At 58.6% G+C, this 17,304-nt stretch overlaps 6 protein-coding genes across 6 annotated transcripts; 3 read left to right on the top strand and 3 right to left on the bottom strand.

Annotated features, from left to right (window-relative positions):
• Positions 1-1,653: 1,653 nt before the first annotated feature.
• Positions 1,654-3,399, top strand: P884DRAFT_207614 (uncharacterized protein; the record flags this gene model as incomplete). The annotated part of the gene is made up of 1 exon (XM_069438802.1): positions 1,654-3,399. One exon carries the CDS (start codon positions 1,654-1,656, stop codon positions 3,397-3,399), a length of 1,746 nt encoding a protein of 581 aa, XP_069295021.1.
• Positions 3,400-4,022: 623 nt separating this feature from the next.
• On the bottom strand, positions 4,023-4,695 carry P884DRAFT_279771 (uncharacterized protein; the record flags this gene model as incomplete). The annotated part of the gene is made up of 3 exons (XM_069443355.1): positions 4,023-4,305; positions 4,337-4,421; positions 4,506-4,695. 3 exons carry the CDS (start codon positions 4,693-4,695, stop codon positions 4,023-4,025), a joined length of 558 nt encoding a protein of 185 aa, XP_069295020.1.
• Positions 4,696-5,419: 724 nt separating this feature from the next.
• Positions 5,420-8,197, top strand: P884DRAFT_248861 (uncharacterized protein). The gene is made up of 4 exons (XM_069440569.1): positions 5,420-6,022; positions 6,080-7,024; positions 7,121-7,654; positions 7,741-8,197. The coding sequence occupies exons 1-4, from the start codon at positions 5,821-5,823 to the stop codon at positions 7,863-7,865; spliced, it is 1,806 nt and encodes a 601-aa protein (XP_069295019.1). The 5' UTR covers positions 5,420-5,820; the 3' UTR covers positions 7,866-8,197.
• Positions 8,198-11,061, bottom strand: P884DRAFT_263077 (Oxidoreductase, molybdopterin-binding domain-containing protein). The gene has a single exon (XM_069441727.1). It carries the CDS (start codon positions 10,680-10,682, stop codon positions 8,424-8,426), a length of 2,259 nt encoding a protein of 752 aa, XP_069295018.1. The 5' UTR covers positions 10,683-11,061; the 3' UTR covers positions 8,198-8,423.
• Positions 11,062-11,959: 898 nt separating this feature from the next.
• P884DRAFT_248855 (uncharacterized protein) lies at positions 11,960-16,237 on the bottom strand (the record flags this gene model as incomplete). Its single annotated transcript, XM_069440568.1, has 3 exons — positions 14,180-16,237; positions 12,701-14,126; positions 11,960-12,644 (listed from the first exon to the last, which is right to left on the bottom strand). Exons 1-3 carry the CDS (start codon positions 15,966-15,968, stop codon positions 11,960-11,962), a joined length of 3,900 nt encoding a protein of 1,299 aa, XP_069295017.1. The 5' UTR covers positions 15,969-16,237.
• Positions 16,238-16,451: 214 nt separating this feature from the next.
• On the top strand, positions 16,452-17,004 carry P884DRAFT_263073 (uncharacterized protein). The gene has a single exon (XM_069441726.1). It carries the CDS (start codon positions 16,535-16,537, stop codon positions 16,889-16,891), a length of 357 nt encoding a protein of 118 aa, XP_069295016.1. The 5' UTR covers positions 16,452-16,534; the 3' UTR covers positions 16,892-17,004.
• The last annotated feature ends 300 nt before the right edge of the window (positions 17,005-17,304 follow it).

The raw sequence follows: 17,304 nt of genomic DNA, 5'->3' as shown, positions 1-17,304 counted from the left end.
ACGAGCCTTTATTATAATTATATTATTTAGCTTTAAGTATTGGGGGAGCTTAACTAACAGTTTAATTATAAGTCGTCGGGAGCTAGGAATAAACGAAGGCTTTACCAATGTGATCTCTAGTGTGAGCGAGCTACGGATACTAATTAATGCTAAGCCAAAGTGTATATAGCCAAACTGAAGGAAGGTCCCTTTGTTGCCTAAATGTCGAACACAGTGGCAAGCTCGAGTAAGCATTCGAGAGAGCTTTGTAGCAGGTGGCTTGAAGGTCTAAATGTAAAGGAGAAAAACGAGTGATATTTAAAGACAAAGGAAATGGCCAAAGCGTTCGTGAGCATACCACACGCTATGGCTAGCGCATAGCTCGTGCTTTAGAAGCTCCAGCGTTTCGGACACTAAAGGTGCTCCGGGTATGTTAAAGGATGTCGTGCAGCGTCCATCTGCCTACTAGTACTTTCCTGAGTTATTGATTGGCCTTCCGGCCGTCCCTAATATCTAATACATTCCAGCCGCATATGTTACTAATCTTCCTGTCCTTTCTTTACAAGAGAGGGTGAGGGAGAGTGAGCAGCCGTTAATTATGTCACGCCACCGCCGAGGAGGGCCAATCCTTGGCCGCTATGCCAAATTGTAAACAGATCATTTGGTGTCGTATGTACGAACGGGGCTGAGGACTTTGATTTGTCGACTCAAACCAGAAGGAGCTTTGTTGTCTTCATTCATGTCGTGTACAAGCTTTGCGGACAGTCTAATTAGCAGGTTCTCGGATATACTGTAAGGCATGTCCTTGCTTGGTATGGTGTGCGTAGTACAGTACGTACCTTCCGGATGTGCTGTACATTCTTCTAGGCTATATATTCCATGCTTACCTTACCTTCACTTAGTATATGCCTTATTTATCGAGTGCCTTATCGTGATATTACATATCACGCTAGCTACCTGGTTGTCTGTCACTCGGTCGGGTGCAACGGTGGGGAGGGACCCCGGTTTTGATTCGCTCAATCCCTACACAGTAGCTTATGGGGGAGGTGCTCCAGTTAGCGGTCGCAAAGAGAACCCGCTTCTCCCCGGAAGCTTTCTGCAGACGCTTTTGTACTTAAGTTTTTACGTATGGGCGAATTTCCCCTCCTCAACAAACATCGTTAGGCATAAACAAAAAGTCCTGATGTTCATCTAGAAAGTGGGCTTTTTTATCGCAACAGCCCCTGGCCCACCGCAACCGAGCCTTAGTGTACTCCGTACCGGACCCTTGCAGCACTTGCCTGACGGCCAGCGTCAGAAATTTCCACCTCCGAAAAAGCAGTCGAGAGCCAAGATATGCAAGATCGCTAGAATACTGACCGCCAGCGTTTGTTCGTCGACATCGCTGCATTTCTGACACGCCCAGCTATGAGAGACATATTCATTAGCCGAGCCAAGTATACCTTCAATTGAACTTGACAATCTTCGTCGCCGTATCGTCAACACCGGTCGCGGCTCGACGACAAGGGAGTGCGGGTTGCTCATTATTGGGAAGCCGATCTTGCCGAGATGGCACCAAGAATTGAGCCGATCTGGTTATACGGCTTCTGCTTCAAGGTACAGGAACAGCTGCGCTTCAACCATTCATGGGCTTGCGCGTTTCACACCAGCTGGTACACGGATGAACAGCACCCGATGTGGGATTCAATAGAGGATCCAAGTAAGCGACGCGAGATTCGATACGGCAACAACATCTACGTCTTGTTCCGCGCTCTTTTACACTGCAAGAGGTTCTATGGCCAGGACAGTCTCTGGGTTGCCATTGCCCGCGGCTTCAATACCAGCCCGACCATCGTGAGGGTCGCGGCTGAAATCCTTACCCAAGCCAGAAGGGAACAGCGATCCAAACCCATAAAAGACATTCCCGATACGGCACGCGCTGCCGATGAGTGGATTGACTTTTTGGATAGCTATGACCCGCGCCTCCGCAGCCTATCTGACCCCGAAGTCTACAACGTCAGCGAGGCCTTCTTTAAGGCTCAAGAAAAGAAACATCTCAACGCCGCGAGAGTGCCCACCAACCCTCGCCAGCGGCCCCTCTATATCACAAACGTGGACCGCCGTTCTCCTGAACGCTCACTTGATGGGGGTGGTGCGCCGATTCAGTCTCCGCCAGTCCAGCTAGAGAACCTCAGGGAGTCTGATAGACACCGTGGCCGGTCGCCGCCTCTCCGCCGCAAACGCTCCGCCTCACCAGAGGAGGGTGTCTCCTCCAAAAGCAGGCGCACTGATTTCGATACTCGCCGGGACCCTCGTCTAGAACCGGAAAAACATGGCGCTCTTGATAAGCTGCCTACAATCCAGCCGACACGAAGCCCCCCGCGGGTGAACCAGCCGCGGGCTGCTCAACCTGCTCGGCCTGTCGAACCGGTTCAACCAGTCCAATCCACGCCTCACCCTGCCGGTCCTGAGGGAAACAAACCCCTTGCCAAGTCTCCAGGGTTATCCGCGCGAGTACCACAGGTTGTTCCTCAGCAGACTACTCCGGCGAACAGTGGAGTTGCTCCTGGTGAGCCAGCACGGTCAAAGCTATCGTCGCAACCTGTTTCTCAAACACCCTCTTCCATCCGGAAAGAAGAGTCATCACCTAAAGCACCAGCTCCTCCCGATGTTGACGATGCTTCCGCGCTGAAAGCACGCATCGTAAGCCTGGAGAAGCAGCTCGAAGAGGCCAAGAGCAAACAGACGAAACCAACACCTGTCCTAAGCTCTCCTCTTCCGAGCCAACTGGGGGAGGACATGGTAGCATTAAAAAAGGAAATGGCCACGGCAACTAATGCCGTCAGCACCATAATGGAATCCATGCACGACATTGTGGACAATCTACAGTCCCTGCAAGGAGAGATATCGGCTCTCGTCGCCGAACAAAAGGACCTCAAAACGACTCTGCCACAATCCATCAGCAGCAGCACCGACGGCACCAAGAATCCCTCGTTCGACCTCAACGCCATCCTCCAGCCTCTTCAGAATCTAGACAACACGGTCAACGCCCTCCGGGCCGAGGTCTCCGAGCTCAAGAGAAACCAGGCCGCTCTCTCTGCCCCCACCAGCCAGACAACCGGGAACGACGCCAAACAGCTCGAGACCCTCCTCCAGTCGCACACGGCCCGGCTCGACAAGCTGAGCCAGCAGATGGCCGCGCTCCAGCAGGCGCAACAACAGCAAGCACAGCGACACTCCCCCCAGCCGCAGGGGCAGCCCCAGAACCTGCGCCAGGCCATGGCGGCCGCCGAGCGCGACCTCAAGCACCACCTGGCGACGGTGCAGACGCTTTATCACCGCGGCGGCGCCGGCCGGGCGGTGACGGACCGCACGGCCGACCTTCTGGTCACGCTGTCCGAGGCGGTGAGGGCCGCGCAGGCCGGCCAGGCGGGAATCTAATATACGAGGTTCTACGCCTGGTGACTCTTCTTACTTCTCACACCTCCGTCGCCGGGGTTACGGCTACATACCCGAAGCACGTGTGTCCCCGGAGTCACATACTTGGAACATCAACGATGGGTGGAATTGCTGGGTTTGAGTAGGGTGCCGGAGTAGTTTGGTGAGCAGCTCCGGAGAGTCGCTTAATTAATCGGTGAAGTGGGAGGCTCAAGACTCCCTAAAAAGTTACCTCAGCGTTTATATGCATGCGGTGGATTGCATGAGAGCGGTGAGCGGGCCGCGGTTTCGCGGTCGAGTGAACGAGATTGCGAACATCTACCTTATCTTAGGACGCGTTGTTTGATAAGTCAGACGCGTGGAGGAACGCGCAAGAAGAGACAGCCGCCCCTTGGCGAGCTGAAAACGAGCTGCCTAAGGTTCGCTACAATCATTTTATTTTCCCCGGGTTACAGCGGTTAAGTCGCCATTAAAGCTGGGCACTATACCGATCCAGAATCTAGTCTCATTATGTCTGTTGATCAGAAGATGGCCAGGATAGAACGGCGGCAAATCTCGCACGCCTTGTGGACTCGTCGCGTTAGATGACTAAGGGAGGAAAAAAAAAAAAAAACGACGAAAGAGTCTCATTGTCTGGGAGGCTCCTTGATTTCGGCACCGCCCCAACCTGTCAAATTGACCTCGACTGGGTGGCTGCCGCTGCGGATGATGACAAGATGCCAATCGACTTCCGAGTCGTTCACTGCTTGGTGCTCGGTCCAGGCCGGGATAAAAGCAAAATCGCCCGGGTCGAGGTCATGGCGTTCTGGCTCCTCGTCGTCCCCCGTGGGCTGGGAGAGAATGGCACCCTTGCCGGAGACTGCGTAGATGATGGTTTCTTCCCACCGCGGTTTAGAAGGAGTCGCTTCGCTAGGTTGTGCCCACCCTTACGGGTATGTACGACAAGTGACGTGAGAGGCTGAGACACGTACCTTGTTCGCCGTGGTGGCGTACCGATGAGGAGGAGTTGGGCTTTAAGATGAGGACTGCAAAAAAAAAAAGGTTCGTATGTATGTACAGTTACATCGGAAGCAAAGTCACATCGGCATGAGGGGGTCACCTCGACTCACTTGAGGTGCACATCTTGTCCGTCTTGCCGACAACCGCGTTCCTGCTAATGACCCGTACCCCGGGCGTTGCAGCTGCGGTTTCACTGGACCCTGTCTCACCGGGCAGGATGTCGGCAGCCTTGGTAACGGTGACGGATGCCGGCAGAATCATGGGGAGGATATCCTGGATCAGCGGTAACAGGGATGTCATGTTGCTCAGATATCTCCGGGCCCCCAGAGGTATCATTTGCGACTCGGAGTTTGGTATGTAGAGAATTGCGGATGGCGGGTGAAGAATCGCGACGACGTATGTGTGGCAGGGTTCGCAAGGGACAAAGTTGGATCGTGACTCGCTCAACCAGGGTGATTTAGGTGCAGGAACCTGAGCGCGCCGGCAGGTATCTACGCAGCCCAGTTACTCAAGTTAGAAGTCGCCCAAAACTCTGCAGCTCCCTGCCTAATCTGCCTAATTGGGCTCTGGAGGGAAGGGAAGGAAATAAAAAAAGGTAGGAACCTGAACCCAACGAGGCAGAACCGGCTCGGGTCATCTTCGAGTCTTAACCTACAAGGGGAGTTCGCAACAGGGGCGCTGTCTTTCCAGAAGAGAATGACGACTCTTATGCTCAGTTATGGAAGTCAGACGGGCACTCCCGTCCGACCCTAGTGTAGTTGCAGTGGTTTCTGGAGGCGCAGTCGGCGCGGGCCGCGGATTGACCAAATGCACGGAAATATCCATACACTAAGTTTGAAGTGCACCGCTTGAGTGGGGTGGCTTGGTCCCACAAGGCGGCTGGGAACTAACTTGGTTAATCGCCCCCACAGACGGCAATGGGGCCAGAGCTCTCCTGTGGAAGGCGGGGAGCATCTGGGATCACTCCATTAACTACTTCGTACTTCGTACTGCTACCCTCGTTTAGTTACTGCGTTTTGTCGGCCAATTCTTAGGTACCAACAGAATATAATGGATGACACTGTCGAGAAGGGCACTTCAAATTACTTGGTTATGGGCCCGGCCTGCTGTTTGATGTGAAGCCGTCATCGAGCAAGGTAAGTTGAGGTTTGGTGCCGTGCGGCACCTGCAGCTGACGTGGGGACGTGGGGTTGCCCGCCCACTGCAAGGGCCCTCCCACAGCATCCACCTGGAAGCCTCCGAGGTCCCGACCTGGACACTCCTGCACTATAGTAATCGACCTGGCATTGTCCAGAATCATGCGCGTCCGGCGATCATCGGCACCTTTCGCGATTTTCAATCTAGAAAGAAAAAACGCAGACACCTGCTCGATCCCAGGGCCCCTCAACTCACCACACCCCGCACCGCAGATGACACGGGCCGACAATGGCAGAGGTCGGCCGTGATGAGGGCCATGACCCCTTTGCGCAGGTTCCCCAGCAACGCTCCGACGGAGTCTACAACACCCACGAAGATGCCGAACCCGAGTCTGTCGACTACTCGCCATTCAGTTTTGTCGGCACCGAATCGACCTCGGGTACTCGATCTCCCGGTAGGAGAGACAAGGGCAAGGCAGAAGAGATATTGGGTAGGTGTGGACTCGACGCGCCTGTGGTCACGGGCGGGAGAGCTAAGCCGGATGCAGCCGTAGACTTTGAAAACAACACATGTCCCCTTATCTCCCTCCCCGTCGAGCTGCTCGGCAGCATCCTGACCTACCTCGCCCCGGAAGACCTCTGTCGTGTCTCCGGAACATGCCGTACTCTCTACGCCCATGCAACAGACGACCGACTCTGGCGATCCCACGTGCAAGACAACGTGCCAGGGCAGGAAGTCACCTCCTCATACCCGTTTGCGAGCTTCCGCGAGCTATACGCTGCCCTCGACCCTCACTGGTTCGTCACCAAGTATAAGTTCTGGTTCTCCGACACCGGTCTTCCCGGGCGGATGATAGTGGCTCGCTACGATCAGCGACGAGGATGCATCGAGGGTTACCAGCTGCTTGCCCACAACCAGAACAGCAGTTTCCACACATGGCATGCCCACGGCGACACCATCCTTTCCAGCTTCAACCCCAAAGTCAAACTTCACCTCGATAACCCTGTCCTCCGACTGCCGGCGCGCCTTCCCAATAATCACGACAATGACTCCGAGGGCATTGTAGTGCTCCGGCCGAATCACAAAGACACTGATGTCCCAGACGGCGATGGCTCTGGAACCAGCGGCACCAGCAGCAGCGGCACCGGCACCGGCAGCGGCAAGCCGAACGGCCTAGATCAACAGGCCCGGGCGAATAGGTTCCAGTCCAGTATCTTGATGTACACAAACGCATCGAGCTTACAAAACAGCTTCATCTACGCCAGGAGCCTCTCGCCCGACGACATGGCCGAGCGCGCCAGTTCCCACTTCCCTTATGGTCATATCTGGCCGCCGCCAACCATCCCAAGCCCCCACCGCGTCCTGGGCGCTGGCCTGGAGCGCCACACGTCCCTCAGGGACCGAGACCGAGCTCATTCGCGGCGCGAGGTCTACGATAGAGCGTTCCGTATCCACAAGTGCATTCATGTGAACAACCTTGACGATTATATTGGTGAGTCTCTTGTGCTGTTCCCACCTGCAACCGTTTCCATTATCCCTGGTGTGTGCGGTTTCACAGAACTAAACCCACCTTTTCTCTCTTGCGCAGCAGCGCCCGGCATTCTCCCAATCAACTGGCCGCCTTTCGGCCACCAGTGGCTGCTGCAGCTGGACCAGGCCGTGCACAGGGCCAACCCCCTTGCCGCCGCGCGCGTCCCCCTCGGCGAGGAAGTCTCCACCTACGCCACCCTCGACCCGGCCCGGTACACGCCCACGCCGACGAAGCCCTGGCGCGGCATCTGGGTGGGCGACTACGGCGCGCACGGGTGCGAGTTCTTGTGGATCCACCAGCCCGATGACGACGATGACGACCCTGACGACCCTTCCCCGGCGGCCGTCGAGCGCCCGGAGGACGAGTCGGACGAGGCGTATGCCGCGCGCCGGCGCGACGCCGCCGTCTACCGCGGCCGGCTGGAGGCCGTCAAGCTCACGGGCGACGCCAACGTCCCGCGCGGCGAGGTTTCGTTTGTCGTCGATGACCTGGGACCCGGCGGGCTGATCAGAACGGAGACGGCAGCGCCGTTTGAGGGAGCCAGGGTAGTGAGCAGCAGGGGCCACATTGCGAATAATGGCTTCTCGAGCCGTGAGTGCCTCCTCGAATTTTTTTTTCTCCCCCCATTTCTTTTTACCTGGGAGCAATGATCAAGCTGCTGACACTGTCCATGATAGACACATACGTTGACTCGGAGTTGTTCCTCATATCGTCCGACCTGCTGGCGCACAACTGGCTGGCGTTAGGGCATATCAGTTACTTTAAGAGGGTGGATATTGATAGCTTGATCGTCCCGGAGTGAACGAGGACGTTTATTGGGGAGAGATGTGACTTGACGGTGACGGTGTGTAAGAAACTTTTGGTATGGTGGTATTGCTTGGGTTTGTTCGTGTCGGAAATGGCTGGGTTTGGTTACGGGAAAAATGGCATCCAGATGGAGAGAGAGGCAACAGTCGGGACACAATTGGCGTCGATATGCATTGCCGTTGGGCCGGCGTGGTGCAGTGTTCATTTTCGTCGCAGTGTAGTTGGATCTGCGCCTATCAGTGCTATTAGGCCGCCGTCGTTTTCACAATACTTGGTAGACAGTTGGAACAACCAACCCCTAAGGCGGCTATATAGCTAGCTCGAGGGAAGGACTATACATTACATTGGTACTACGCTCTCTGATAATCCGGAACGCCATGGCTGAACAACCATGCTCTCTCTCTCTCTCTCTCTCTCTCTCTAAGTTCATATCCACTGCTCAAACCTGCCCAGTAACCAAAAACGCATCGCTTGCTGGCTGCGGCCATATCCCCAAAACGCCTGTTAACCACATATCACAATCCGGATACCCATACGACCCAGTTAACACCCATCACTTCTTCTCCTCGCTCCCGTTGCCGTTCCCAACAACACCCTGTCGCCTCATTCCCTCCCTCACCTCCTCAGCCTCCTTCTTGAACCCGCAACCGTACGTCTCCCCGGTCGACCACGTCAGGCCCCTGCCGTCGGAGGTCCCATCCTCCGACCGCCCCGTACAGCGCGGACAGATCTTGACGCGATGCCACGCCGTGGCCAGGTTCCCCCGCACGTTGTAGATGCCGCGGTGGCTCTCGGGCTGCGTGTTGTAGGCGTCGTCGGTGGCCTTGACGACGAGGGTGGTGCAGTGCTTCCGGCTTGTCTTGCGGTCGCCGTGGCATCCCCCGGCTCCCGTCTCCTCGCCCCCTCCTCCCGCTGCCGGCGCCGGCCCTTCTTCGGTGGGGAGGCTGAGGACGGGCAGGGCGCCGACGTAGCGCCAGCGGGTCCAGGTCCAGGACTTGTTGCCGAAGCAGGGAGAGGCCGGGTCGGCGCAGTCGTTGACCAGCTCCGCTTGGTCCCAGGTCTTGCCGCCGTCTAGGGAGACGTCGACGCGGGTGATGGCGCGGCCGCCGCCCGAGTAGGCGTAGCCTTGCATCGCGATGGGTTCGTCGGCCGGGGTTGTTGGCGGGCAGGGGGATGGGGAGAGGCTCTTCTTCTCGTTGGTGGTGGTGGTGGTGTCGGACGAGGTTGGCTCAGGCGTAAAGCCTACTCGCTTGGACACCGCGGCCATGTCGAGGATGGGGCTGCTACTACTTGTGGCATGTTGTGGGATCCTGCTTGGGTTCATCCAGGGAACGCGGCCCTTCCGCACGCAGTCGCCTACCCAGACGCCAGTGATAGCGCTGGTGACGGGCATTTCCTGGATGGAAACCGCGCGGTCCCAGTCAGGATTGGGGCCTTCGTTCGGGCCAAATGACTTGTAGTCGCGGCGCTGCCATTGGCTGTGGCTCTCCTCATCGGAGACGACAATCTTGCTGAGCCACTTCACCGAACGAGCTGCGACATGGCCTGGAACAACAGCCCGCAGGGGGAAACCGTGATCTCGCGGCAGTGTCTCGCCGTTCATGCCAAAAGCCAAGAGCACGTCTCCGCGCGGGTCGAGGGCCTTGTTGAGGGGAATTGAGGCGCCGTATGCCTCGAGGCCGGTGAACTGGACGTGGAGCGTGTTGGCGTCAAGCTCGTTGTCGCCGCTAGCAGCGGATGTGCCCTTTCGCGTCGGCGAAGTCGCATCACGCACTTTGAGCCCGGCATCGGCCAGAACATCCGAGAGCCGAACTCCCTCCCACTCGGCGTTGCTGATGGCACCTACGCCCCACTGCAGTCCGTTGGTCTTGCCAGCATGCCTGGTCATGTCGTTCCGCCTGTTGCCGCTGCATTGCAGGACAGCCGTGACCTTGTGTGTCGGGAACTTTTTCTTCAGATCCCCCAGCGTATACTTCTTGGTCTCGCCGTCCGGGAGCTCGATGCTCAAGACGTGCTCATCTGCCTTCTCCGCGTCTACTGTCGGCACCCACATGTGGTGACGGATGTAGAATAACTCGTTTGGCGTGTGGAACGTGCGGTCGAGCTCTTCGTTCGGCGGTTCCGCGTTGCGCGGCTTCTCCGTGTGCGTGATGAGGCGCGGGTCGCGTACCGGGTCGTTCACGAACGGGTCTTCGATGGCCTCGGCCGCAGGCCGCCCGTCCGGGCCCAAGTCGGCCACATCGATGAACCCGATCAGGTACTGCTGCAGGATCTCGCGCACGTGCGGCGCCTTGTGGATGGTGAAGATGTTCCAGTACGGCTCAATGCTTGACCCAGCCGCCCGGAGGATGACGTCGCCGCCAGGGTGTGCCGGGACCCAATCCGTGATATCGTAGACCTTGTCTTCAGATATGACCCACGGCTCGGACGAGGAGCCATCGTGCTTCCGGACGTCGGCGAGGCGGAATCGAGGCAAGGAGGGATCGCGGTCGTCGGTCGAGGCGGGCGCCGTGCCCTGTAGCGCCGGGCTTTCTTCGCCAAACTGAGAGTAGGCCAGGAAGGAGGCAACCAGACCGCCGCCAAGGAGAAGGCTCAGCGGAGCTGCTCGGGCCTGGAAAGGCAGCCTACGCGCCGTCGGGAGCTCGGGATGCGGTGTTCGGCCCGTGCCGTTCTTTGACGCTCGAGGAACGCTAATGTGTAGGTTACGAGGCTGGACCCTGACAGGCCGACATATTGCTTGCCCGGCGAAATGGCACCGACCAAAACATCGGAGAACACGGCCGGTGAATGGGTTTGGTGTGGGCGTGATCATTGTCGGGCTGTCCTCAAACCGGCGTTGGACCGGGAGGGTCGAGCTCTTGGGACGACGCCGCAGTCGGTATGATGTGTCTTTCGTTGGGTGTTCCCGTTGCCTCGGTACGAGTTGGAAAACAGATGGGCTACAGTGCTATGTAGATTGACCCAGTAGCAAGCCTGGCGTTATACGAGAAAACGTAGTAACACGAGCCGAGCGAAGCCGTGCAAGAGGGTTGGGTTGACGGGGTCCGGGAAAGTCGACGAAAATTCAAGTTCGTGCAAAGTTCGTGCGTGTCTCAACCACCAACTTCTAGCTCCGGAGTCTGTACGGACAACAATATCAGCACCCTCTCACCGCCCAGGGCATCGGCGGGAAGCGAAACGGGAGTCATGGCTTCGATAAGACCAGCCACGGTGACTGGAGAGGGAAGGAGTTGCCAACCGGTTTAGCAAGGGTTCAGTTGGCCGCTGCGTCGACCGATGATTGCCGCCTCGGGAATCGGGGTGGGTCTCTTTTTACGTCAAGGCCTGAGCCAGCATGCAGCCCAGAACGGTTCCACACTGCGGTAGGTTCGCCGGGCCAGCAGCTATTGGTCAGCTGACCACGCCTGAAATTGAACGTGACAGGCTCGTGACGGAGCGAGCCAAGCTCCCGGGCACTTGCTCTTGCCCCGGGGAGCTAGCGACCGATGCCCGCCGAGAGCCGGTAGTTAACGTTACTCATCCACCATTTCTTCGGGTCCGCTTCAACGTCGGCGCGGCTTCACGACGGTGCTGAAACCGCAGCACGAATTGACTCATTTGATTCAAGCACGCGATTCAACCAGGAAAAAAAATTGAATCTGATGATGATGAGTCGCACAAAGGAGAAAAAAATTCGGCCGGGGCCCACTGACTTATCCACAGCATGATCTGAGTCACAGAAAGGAAGCACCTTGTTTTCCTGTATTTCGAAGACAACAGGGCGGCTTCCAAAGATAGCAAGTTTCTTCCGATGTGGACACCGGGTTTCGGCCCTCGGGCCAAACTCCACACCCACCGAGATGGACCCAGCCCGGCCCCGATTCTGTCCCGCGCTTCGGAACACGGGTTCAGTCTGCACCAACGAGACATTTCATATCGAAAGCCGCTCAAAATGGGCCGCCAAGGAATCCCGCAACCCCTCTTTCCCTGACGTACGCGTATTCCTTGGAACCTTCTCCCAATACCGCCATGTTCCACCCCTACCTCCCGGAAACCTCCTCCAAGCGCAAGATGAAACCCTTATCCCAACACGGGCGTCCTAGTAAATCTCTACGACCTCGTCCCGGGTCCAGCCGACCGAAGAGCGCCCGTCAGCCGCCGCCCATCGCGCGCCGGGCGCGTTCTGGTCTCCCGCGCCGGGGATGCTCCGCGCACGAGCGGATCGGCGTAGGGAGAGACCACGCGGGCGGCCTTGGCTGAGACGCCGCCTGCCGGGGCCGGTCCCTCGGCATCCGCCGTGACGGCAGCGGGGCCAGCGGCAGCGGCAGCGGCGGCGGCGGCGGCGGCGGCGGCGGAAGCCCGGGTCCGGTACCGCGTGTGCATCGCTGGTGCAGGGGTGCCGCCCGGGGCCTTGGACGCTGCCGCCGTCTTTCGGGTGGTTGCTGCTGATCCGGCTGCGGCTGCTCTCGCCCTTTTTGTTGGAGCTTTGGCTGGCGTCTTTTTCTGTCCTTGCCCTCCTCGGGTTTGCCCCTTTGCCTTTGCCTTGCCTCTCCTGCCAGCCGCTTTCGACCTTGCCGGTACTGGTGCGGTTGCCGCGGGGGGAGTAGCCGGTGGTGGTGGTGGTGGTGGTGGTGGTGGTGGAGGAGGAGGAGGAGGAGGAGGAGGGATCCAAGCTTCGGCTGAGCGCTTGGAATGTGAGCTGCTGGGCGGCGAGGAGAGGGGCGAATCACTGGGTTCGCGAGCGGACCTCTCCCGGCGCGTGCGAGGTCTCGGAGGAGGGACGTTGACCTTGATTCTGACAAAGGTGTTAGCGACCCTTGCGCAGGCGGCGCAAGTGGTAACGGTACTCACTTCTTGGCCGAACTCTTTCCAACGTCGTCTGCTGCCTCTACTGCATCCGCAGTCCTGCGACGCTTCCCATCCTGCACCCCCATCTGACCCCTCGCCGACGAGATGCGACTGGGTTCCGGGAGGAAGTAGGCCCGGCGCCCCGCGTCGATAGGGCCCTCGGCATTAGGGAATGGCTTCCTAGCGCAGCCGTCAATGTGCTTCAGGCGCGCGTCAAAGTCGTCGGCGAGCTGTATGCTACACCACGGGCAGAACTGGGCATTATCACGGCCGTGTCCCTTGCAGAAGTTACCATGTCTCGTGGCGTATGCTTTCGAGAACAGGCCCAGAGGGATGGCGCACTTCTCGCAAAATGGCTTCTCGCCCGGGGCGGCCTCTCGATGCTCATCATGGCCCTGCGGGCTCGCGTCAGGGAGGGTACGGTCTCCACAGACGCCGCACGCCGCCCAGTCCTCCTCTTGGTCTTGAACGCCCGGGTAGCAGACATTGTCGTGATGCTGCCGATCCGCGGGCGCGTCCAGCACGGTGTGATCTCGCCCGCACCGAGAACAAAAGTTCCACCGCCCCTCGCGAGCGCGGTCAGTCCGGCCCGTGTCGGGAACCTGGACGACAGCATCCTGTTCCTGAGACAGAATGGACCTGAGGATATCCGAGTGTCTCTGGGCGATATGCTTGTACTTCTGTTGGGGCGGCCAGTACGCAAACAGCGGCTCGTCGCAGAAGTTGCACTTCTCCGCCACATGCCTCTCTTTGAGATGTTGCTCCATGGCAGACTGCTGGTTCGCGGGATACGCGGCATCGCAGCCCGGGTACGGGCAGCGCTCGATGCGGGACAGAGCAAGGTTGCGCATCTTGTGGTAGTCCTGCTGCAGGCGCCGGACCTCGGTTGGGGTCAAGACGGAGAGGGAGACGACGGGGACGCTGTTGTGTCCCAAGTCGAGCAGCCTGTCGACCGGCGGCGCGTTGATGGGCACCGCCATGTGCATGTGCACGTCCAGCGGGTGGGCGTAACTGTACTCGCGCAGGCGCTGACCCCTCTGGATGTCGGTTGTAGGCCGGAAGCTCGGGTTGTTCAAGGAACCCTGGGGCATCTGCGCGCTCGTGGCGGCCGCCGCCTTCGCCTGAGCCTCCAGATACTGCTCCTCGGGATGTTGGAGGGTCTGCTCTGTTTGGGGCAATTTCGTGCCCGGCGGAGGTCGCAGGGGAAAGTTCTCGAATGCATAGAGCGTGGACAGGGACTCCGGCTGGATCTCCCAAGGCTGGAGCGTCTTCAACTGCTCCGACACATCCTCCTCCGCACTCTGCCAGTCGTAGTGACGCTTTGTCGCCGGGATCTGGTCCGGATCTATGGCATGATACAGCAGCGGGTCAGGTGTCTCGTAAACATCGCGGTAGCCAAACGGTTGCTCGGTGTTTAGGTCTCCAAACCCTGATCAGACGTTAGCAGGCATGTGCGTCCATCCCACCGTTCTCCTGACTCACGTGGCTGGGTCCTCATGTCCAGCTGCGAGATGAACACCTCTGGATTGACAATCATTCTACGGATCAGCTGCCACTCCTCTTCCGTCGTACCGGGGCTGATGAGGAGTCGCGGTCTGCTCCTCTCTGGGTCAGAGCTGCCGCCGGCTTGTTCCATTGAACGGCTCTGGGTAATGGCGATCCAGGCTACAGCAGACGAGTACGTTCGCTTGCTGATTATGCCCAGAATCCGAGCGGCAAGGATCCGGAACCGGGCCACGGTTGTGGTATCTGGGTTCCAAACGACAGGCTCATGAATCTTGCCCTCGTCGCGGATGGTGTACCTCTCGAATACGGGACGGATTGACAGGAACTGCGGGAACAGACCCAGGCCGTTTGTTACTGGAGGGACTCCAGGCTTTGACTCCAGCCACTTCCTCCACCGGACCATGCGATCCACGAGAGGCTGAAATGCCGAGTCAACATCATCTCTTCCTATGAGTGAGATGACCAGTTCAGGGCCTTCCACTGTGACCAGGGAGAATCCGGTGCCGGGCAGGTACACTTCGAGGGACTGGAGCTTGGAGTAGCTCTCATGCGACGCGGAGCATCGCACCAGATCCAGGATCCTCCGTCGCACCAGTCCGACGTCATCCACCTCGTCGTGCAGGACGTACTGCTTCTCGTATGGACAGGCGAGGCCAGGCATGAACAAGTGCCAGCGGTCGCTGACCTTGGCCTCGTCCACTGGTCCAGTCCTGGCTTTGAGTTCAACCAGGGAGCCGGGATCGTCTCTCCATTTGGCAACAACAGTGTCCCATAGCTGAGGAAGAAACGCCTGGCCGCCATAGGTGCCGATCTCTTGATCTCCGGGACCGGGACCCCCGACCGTGAACCAGGCGTCTGGGATGGCAGGATACCCGGGGCGGCCCGGGATTCGACCAGCAGAGAGCACACGGCACACGCTAGCTATCCACGGGCCGTATTCGTTTGTGTGGACAACTTCCTCGGGGTTCTCGGGCATCCGGAGGTAAGCTATGTCCGGGCGGTTCATCTTGGGAATCTCGGTCCAGGAGAGCGAAACCTTCAACACGCGGTGAGACTCGTCTGGCTGCCACGTCCAGGGGATTGGGTCTCCCGGCCCGGCGACGAAGAGGACCTTTTGGCGTGCTTCGCTCTCATTCTCGACTGCTCCGAGCCTGTCCACAATCCACTCCCACGCGACCATGTCGTTGCTGTAGTCGCCGGGGCCAGTGGCCCAGATAGTGATCCCGTTTCCTTCCAGGTCGCTGAGGAACTCATCCCGCTCGGACTGCGCAGTATAGTCCTTGCGCTTGTCCAAAAGGTACAGGCTGTAAGTTACACCTGCGCGGTTGTCGAGACATAGCAGCCGGTCGACGGCGTCCACGAACGTGTAGAGCAGATCCGTCCGGAACCAGACGACGCCCTGGTAGCCGTACAACGGCAGCCAGCGTTCGTCGGTGCCGGAGGAAAAGCCGCCAAGGGGAGTGTAGAAGACATCTGGGAGCTGCTGGGCCCCGGAGTCCCCTTGGTTCTGCCGCCTCTCGGAACGGTTCGTTGCCCTGGTTGCATGACCGTGAGGGCGGGCACCACCGCGGAGTGTAAGCTCGCCAGGCTCCCCAACAGGACATCTTTCCGCCTCCGAAGGCGTGTCGTCTTCTGTCGAGAGGAGAGCCTGCGTGTCCTCCTCCTCCTCCTCCTCCCCAGACGCCTCCCCGCCCCGGAGGCTTAGAGAAAGGTGGTGGGAGGGATGAGCCCGGTCGTCCTTTGCATCATAATAATAGGTCTCCATCGTGGGGTCCGGTTCTAGCTGACGTTAGCGGCGATCCGCACTGGCAAAGCAACGCAAAGACAAAAAAAAGAAAACAGGAAAGTGACACACTCCTCACTCCCACATCTTTCCCATAAAACCGCTCCGTGTACCCGTTCAGGAACCTCAGCTCCTCGCCCTCGCCAGTCCTCCTGAACACCTCCTCCACACTCACCCCGTCCGCCGCGGCAGCGTCGGCGGCGCGGGGCCCCATCGGGGCGACGGGGACGCCGAACCAGGCCAGGGCCAGCTTGAACGCCAGGTCGGCCCGGCCCGCCCAGCGCGCGGCGAAGCGGTCCGTCCGCAGCAGCTCGCCGTACAGCCGCCGGTTGTCCTCCCGGATCCGGGACAGCGCGCAGCTGCGGCGTCGGCGGTGGTCCTCGTCCTCGTCGTCGTCGTCGTCGTCGCAGCAGCAGGAAGGCCGCAGCAGGTCCTGCTCGTGGGGCGTAAAGTGCGCCGCCAGGATCGAGTCGACCGTCTGGGAGGGGTCGCGGAGCAGGCGGCGGAAGGCGGCCAGGACGGCGGCGAACTCGGGCGAGTCCGGGCTGATGGAGGGGTTCCAGCGGCTTGTGGGAGTCACGTCCCCGAGGGGGTCGGTAGAAGTGTTGTTGCTGCTGGTGCTGGTGTTGGTGCTGGTCTTGTCAGTGGCAGATGGACTGCGGGCGAAGGAGACGGTGGTTGTGCGGCGGCGCTTTGAGGCGGGGTCAGGGGAATCGCCGGCACGCTTTCTCGCTGCGCCGTGGATAAGGTTGTTTAGAGGCCAGAAAGACATCTCGAGGGTGTTCGTGTTGTTGTTTGTCGTCGTTGTTCTTTCTTGTTGTCGTCAGTTGCTATCTTCTTTGGGAAGCAGGATTGCTGGCGACCCCTGGAGATGGAGAGAGAGCATACATTCTGGGGTCGACTGAGTCTTGCGCAATCGAGAAGATAATTTCAAGGGGAAAGAGGGGTGAGTCAGGCACCCGCAGGACTTGTGCACTTTTGACAGAGGCATACGGAGTGGCCGGGCGCACAAACAAAGAGATCGACCGAGTTTGGCGCTTCACAGCGCATTCCAGTCGAGCCACGTACGTCTATCTCCGTGCGAAATCTGAACATCGTTCTTTGTCCGCAAGTCCCTGGTCTCCCGGAAATGTTCATAAAGAGCCAAGCAAAGGAGGCTGTTTTTAAATTTTTTTTCACGTTTCCATCTATTGTCTTCCTTTATGCAAACAGACATGTACCTGATCTACAAGTGAGGGCAGGGCGCTGAGTGTCAGCTGAGAATCTAGGGTCATTCAGTGTAAGAATAAAAAAGAAGTTTTTTTTTTTTTTTTTTTTT

Source organism: Thermothelomyces heterothallicus, assembly GCF_042370625.1.
Source record: "Thermothelomyces heterothallicus CBS 202.75 unplaced genomic scaffold P884_scaffold_24, whole genome shotgun sequence".
Classification (NCBI taxonomy): domain Eukaryota; kingdom Fungi; phylum Ascomycota; class Sordariomycetes; order Sordariales; family Chaetomiaceae; genus Thermothelomyces; species Thermothelomyces heterothallicus.
The sequence above is the reverse complement of the archived record's forward strand: the minus strand, read 5'-3'. Positions and strand labels throughout refer to the sequence as shown.

Coding starts and splice junctions, on each gene's coding strand:
- P884DRAFT_248861 (XM_069440569.1), top strand. CDS start 5,821: ATGGCAGAGGTCGGCCGTGATGAGGGCCATGACCCCTTTGCGCAGGTT. Junction 6,023..6,079: donor CAAGGCAGAAGAGATATTGG/GTAGGTGTGGAC, acceptor AGCCGGATGCAG/CCGTAGACTTTGAAAACAAC. Junction 7,655..7,740: donor GAATAATGGCTTCTCGAGCC/GTGAGTGCCTCC, acceptor TGTCCATGATAG/ACACATACGTTGACTCGGAG.
- P884DRAFT_263077 (XM_069441727.1), bottom strand. CDS start 10,682: ATGATCACGCCCACACCAAACCCATTCACCGGCCGTGTTCTCCGATGT.
- P884DRAFT_263073 (XM_069441726.1), top strand. CDS start 16,535: ATGGAGGGGTTCCAGCGGCTTGTGGGAGTCACGTCCCCGAGGGGGTCG.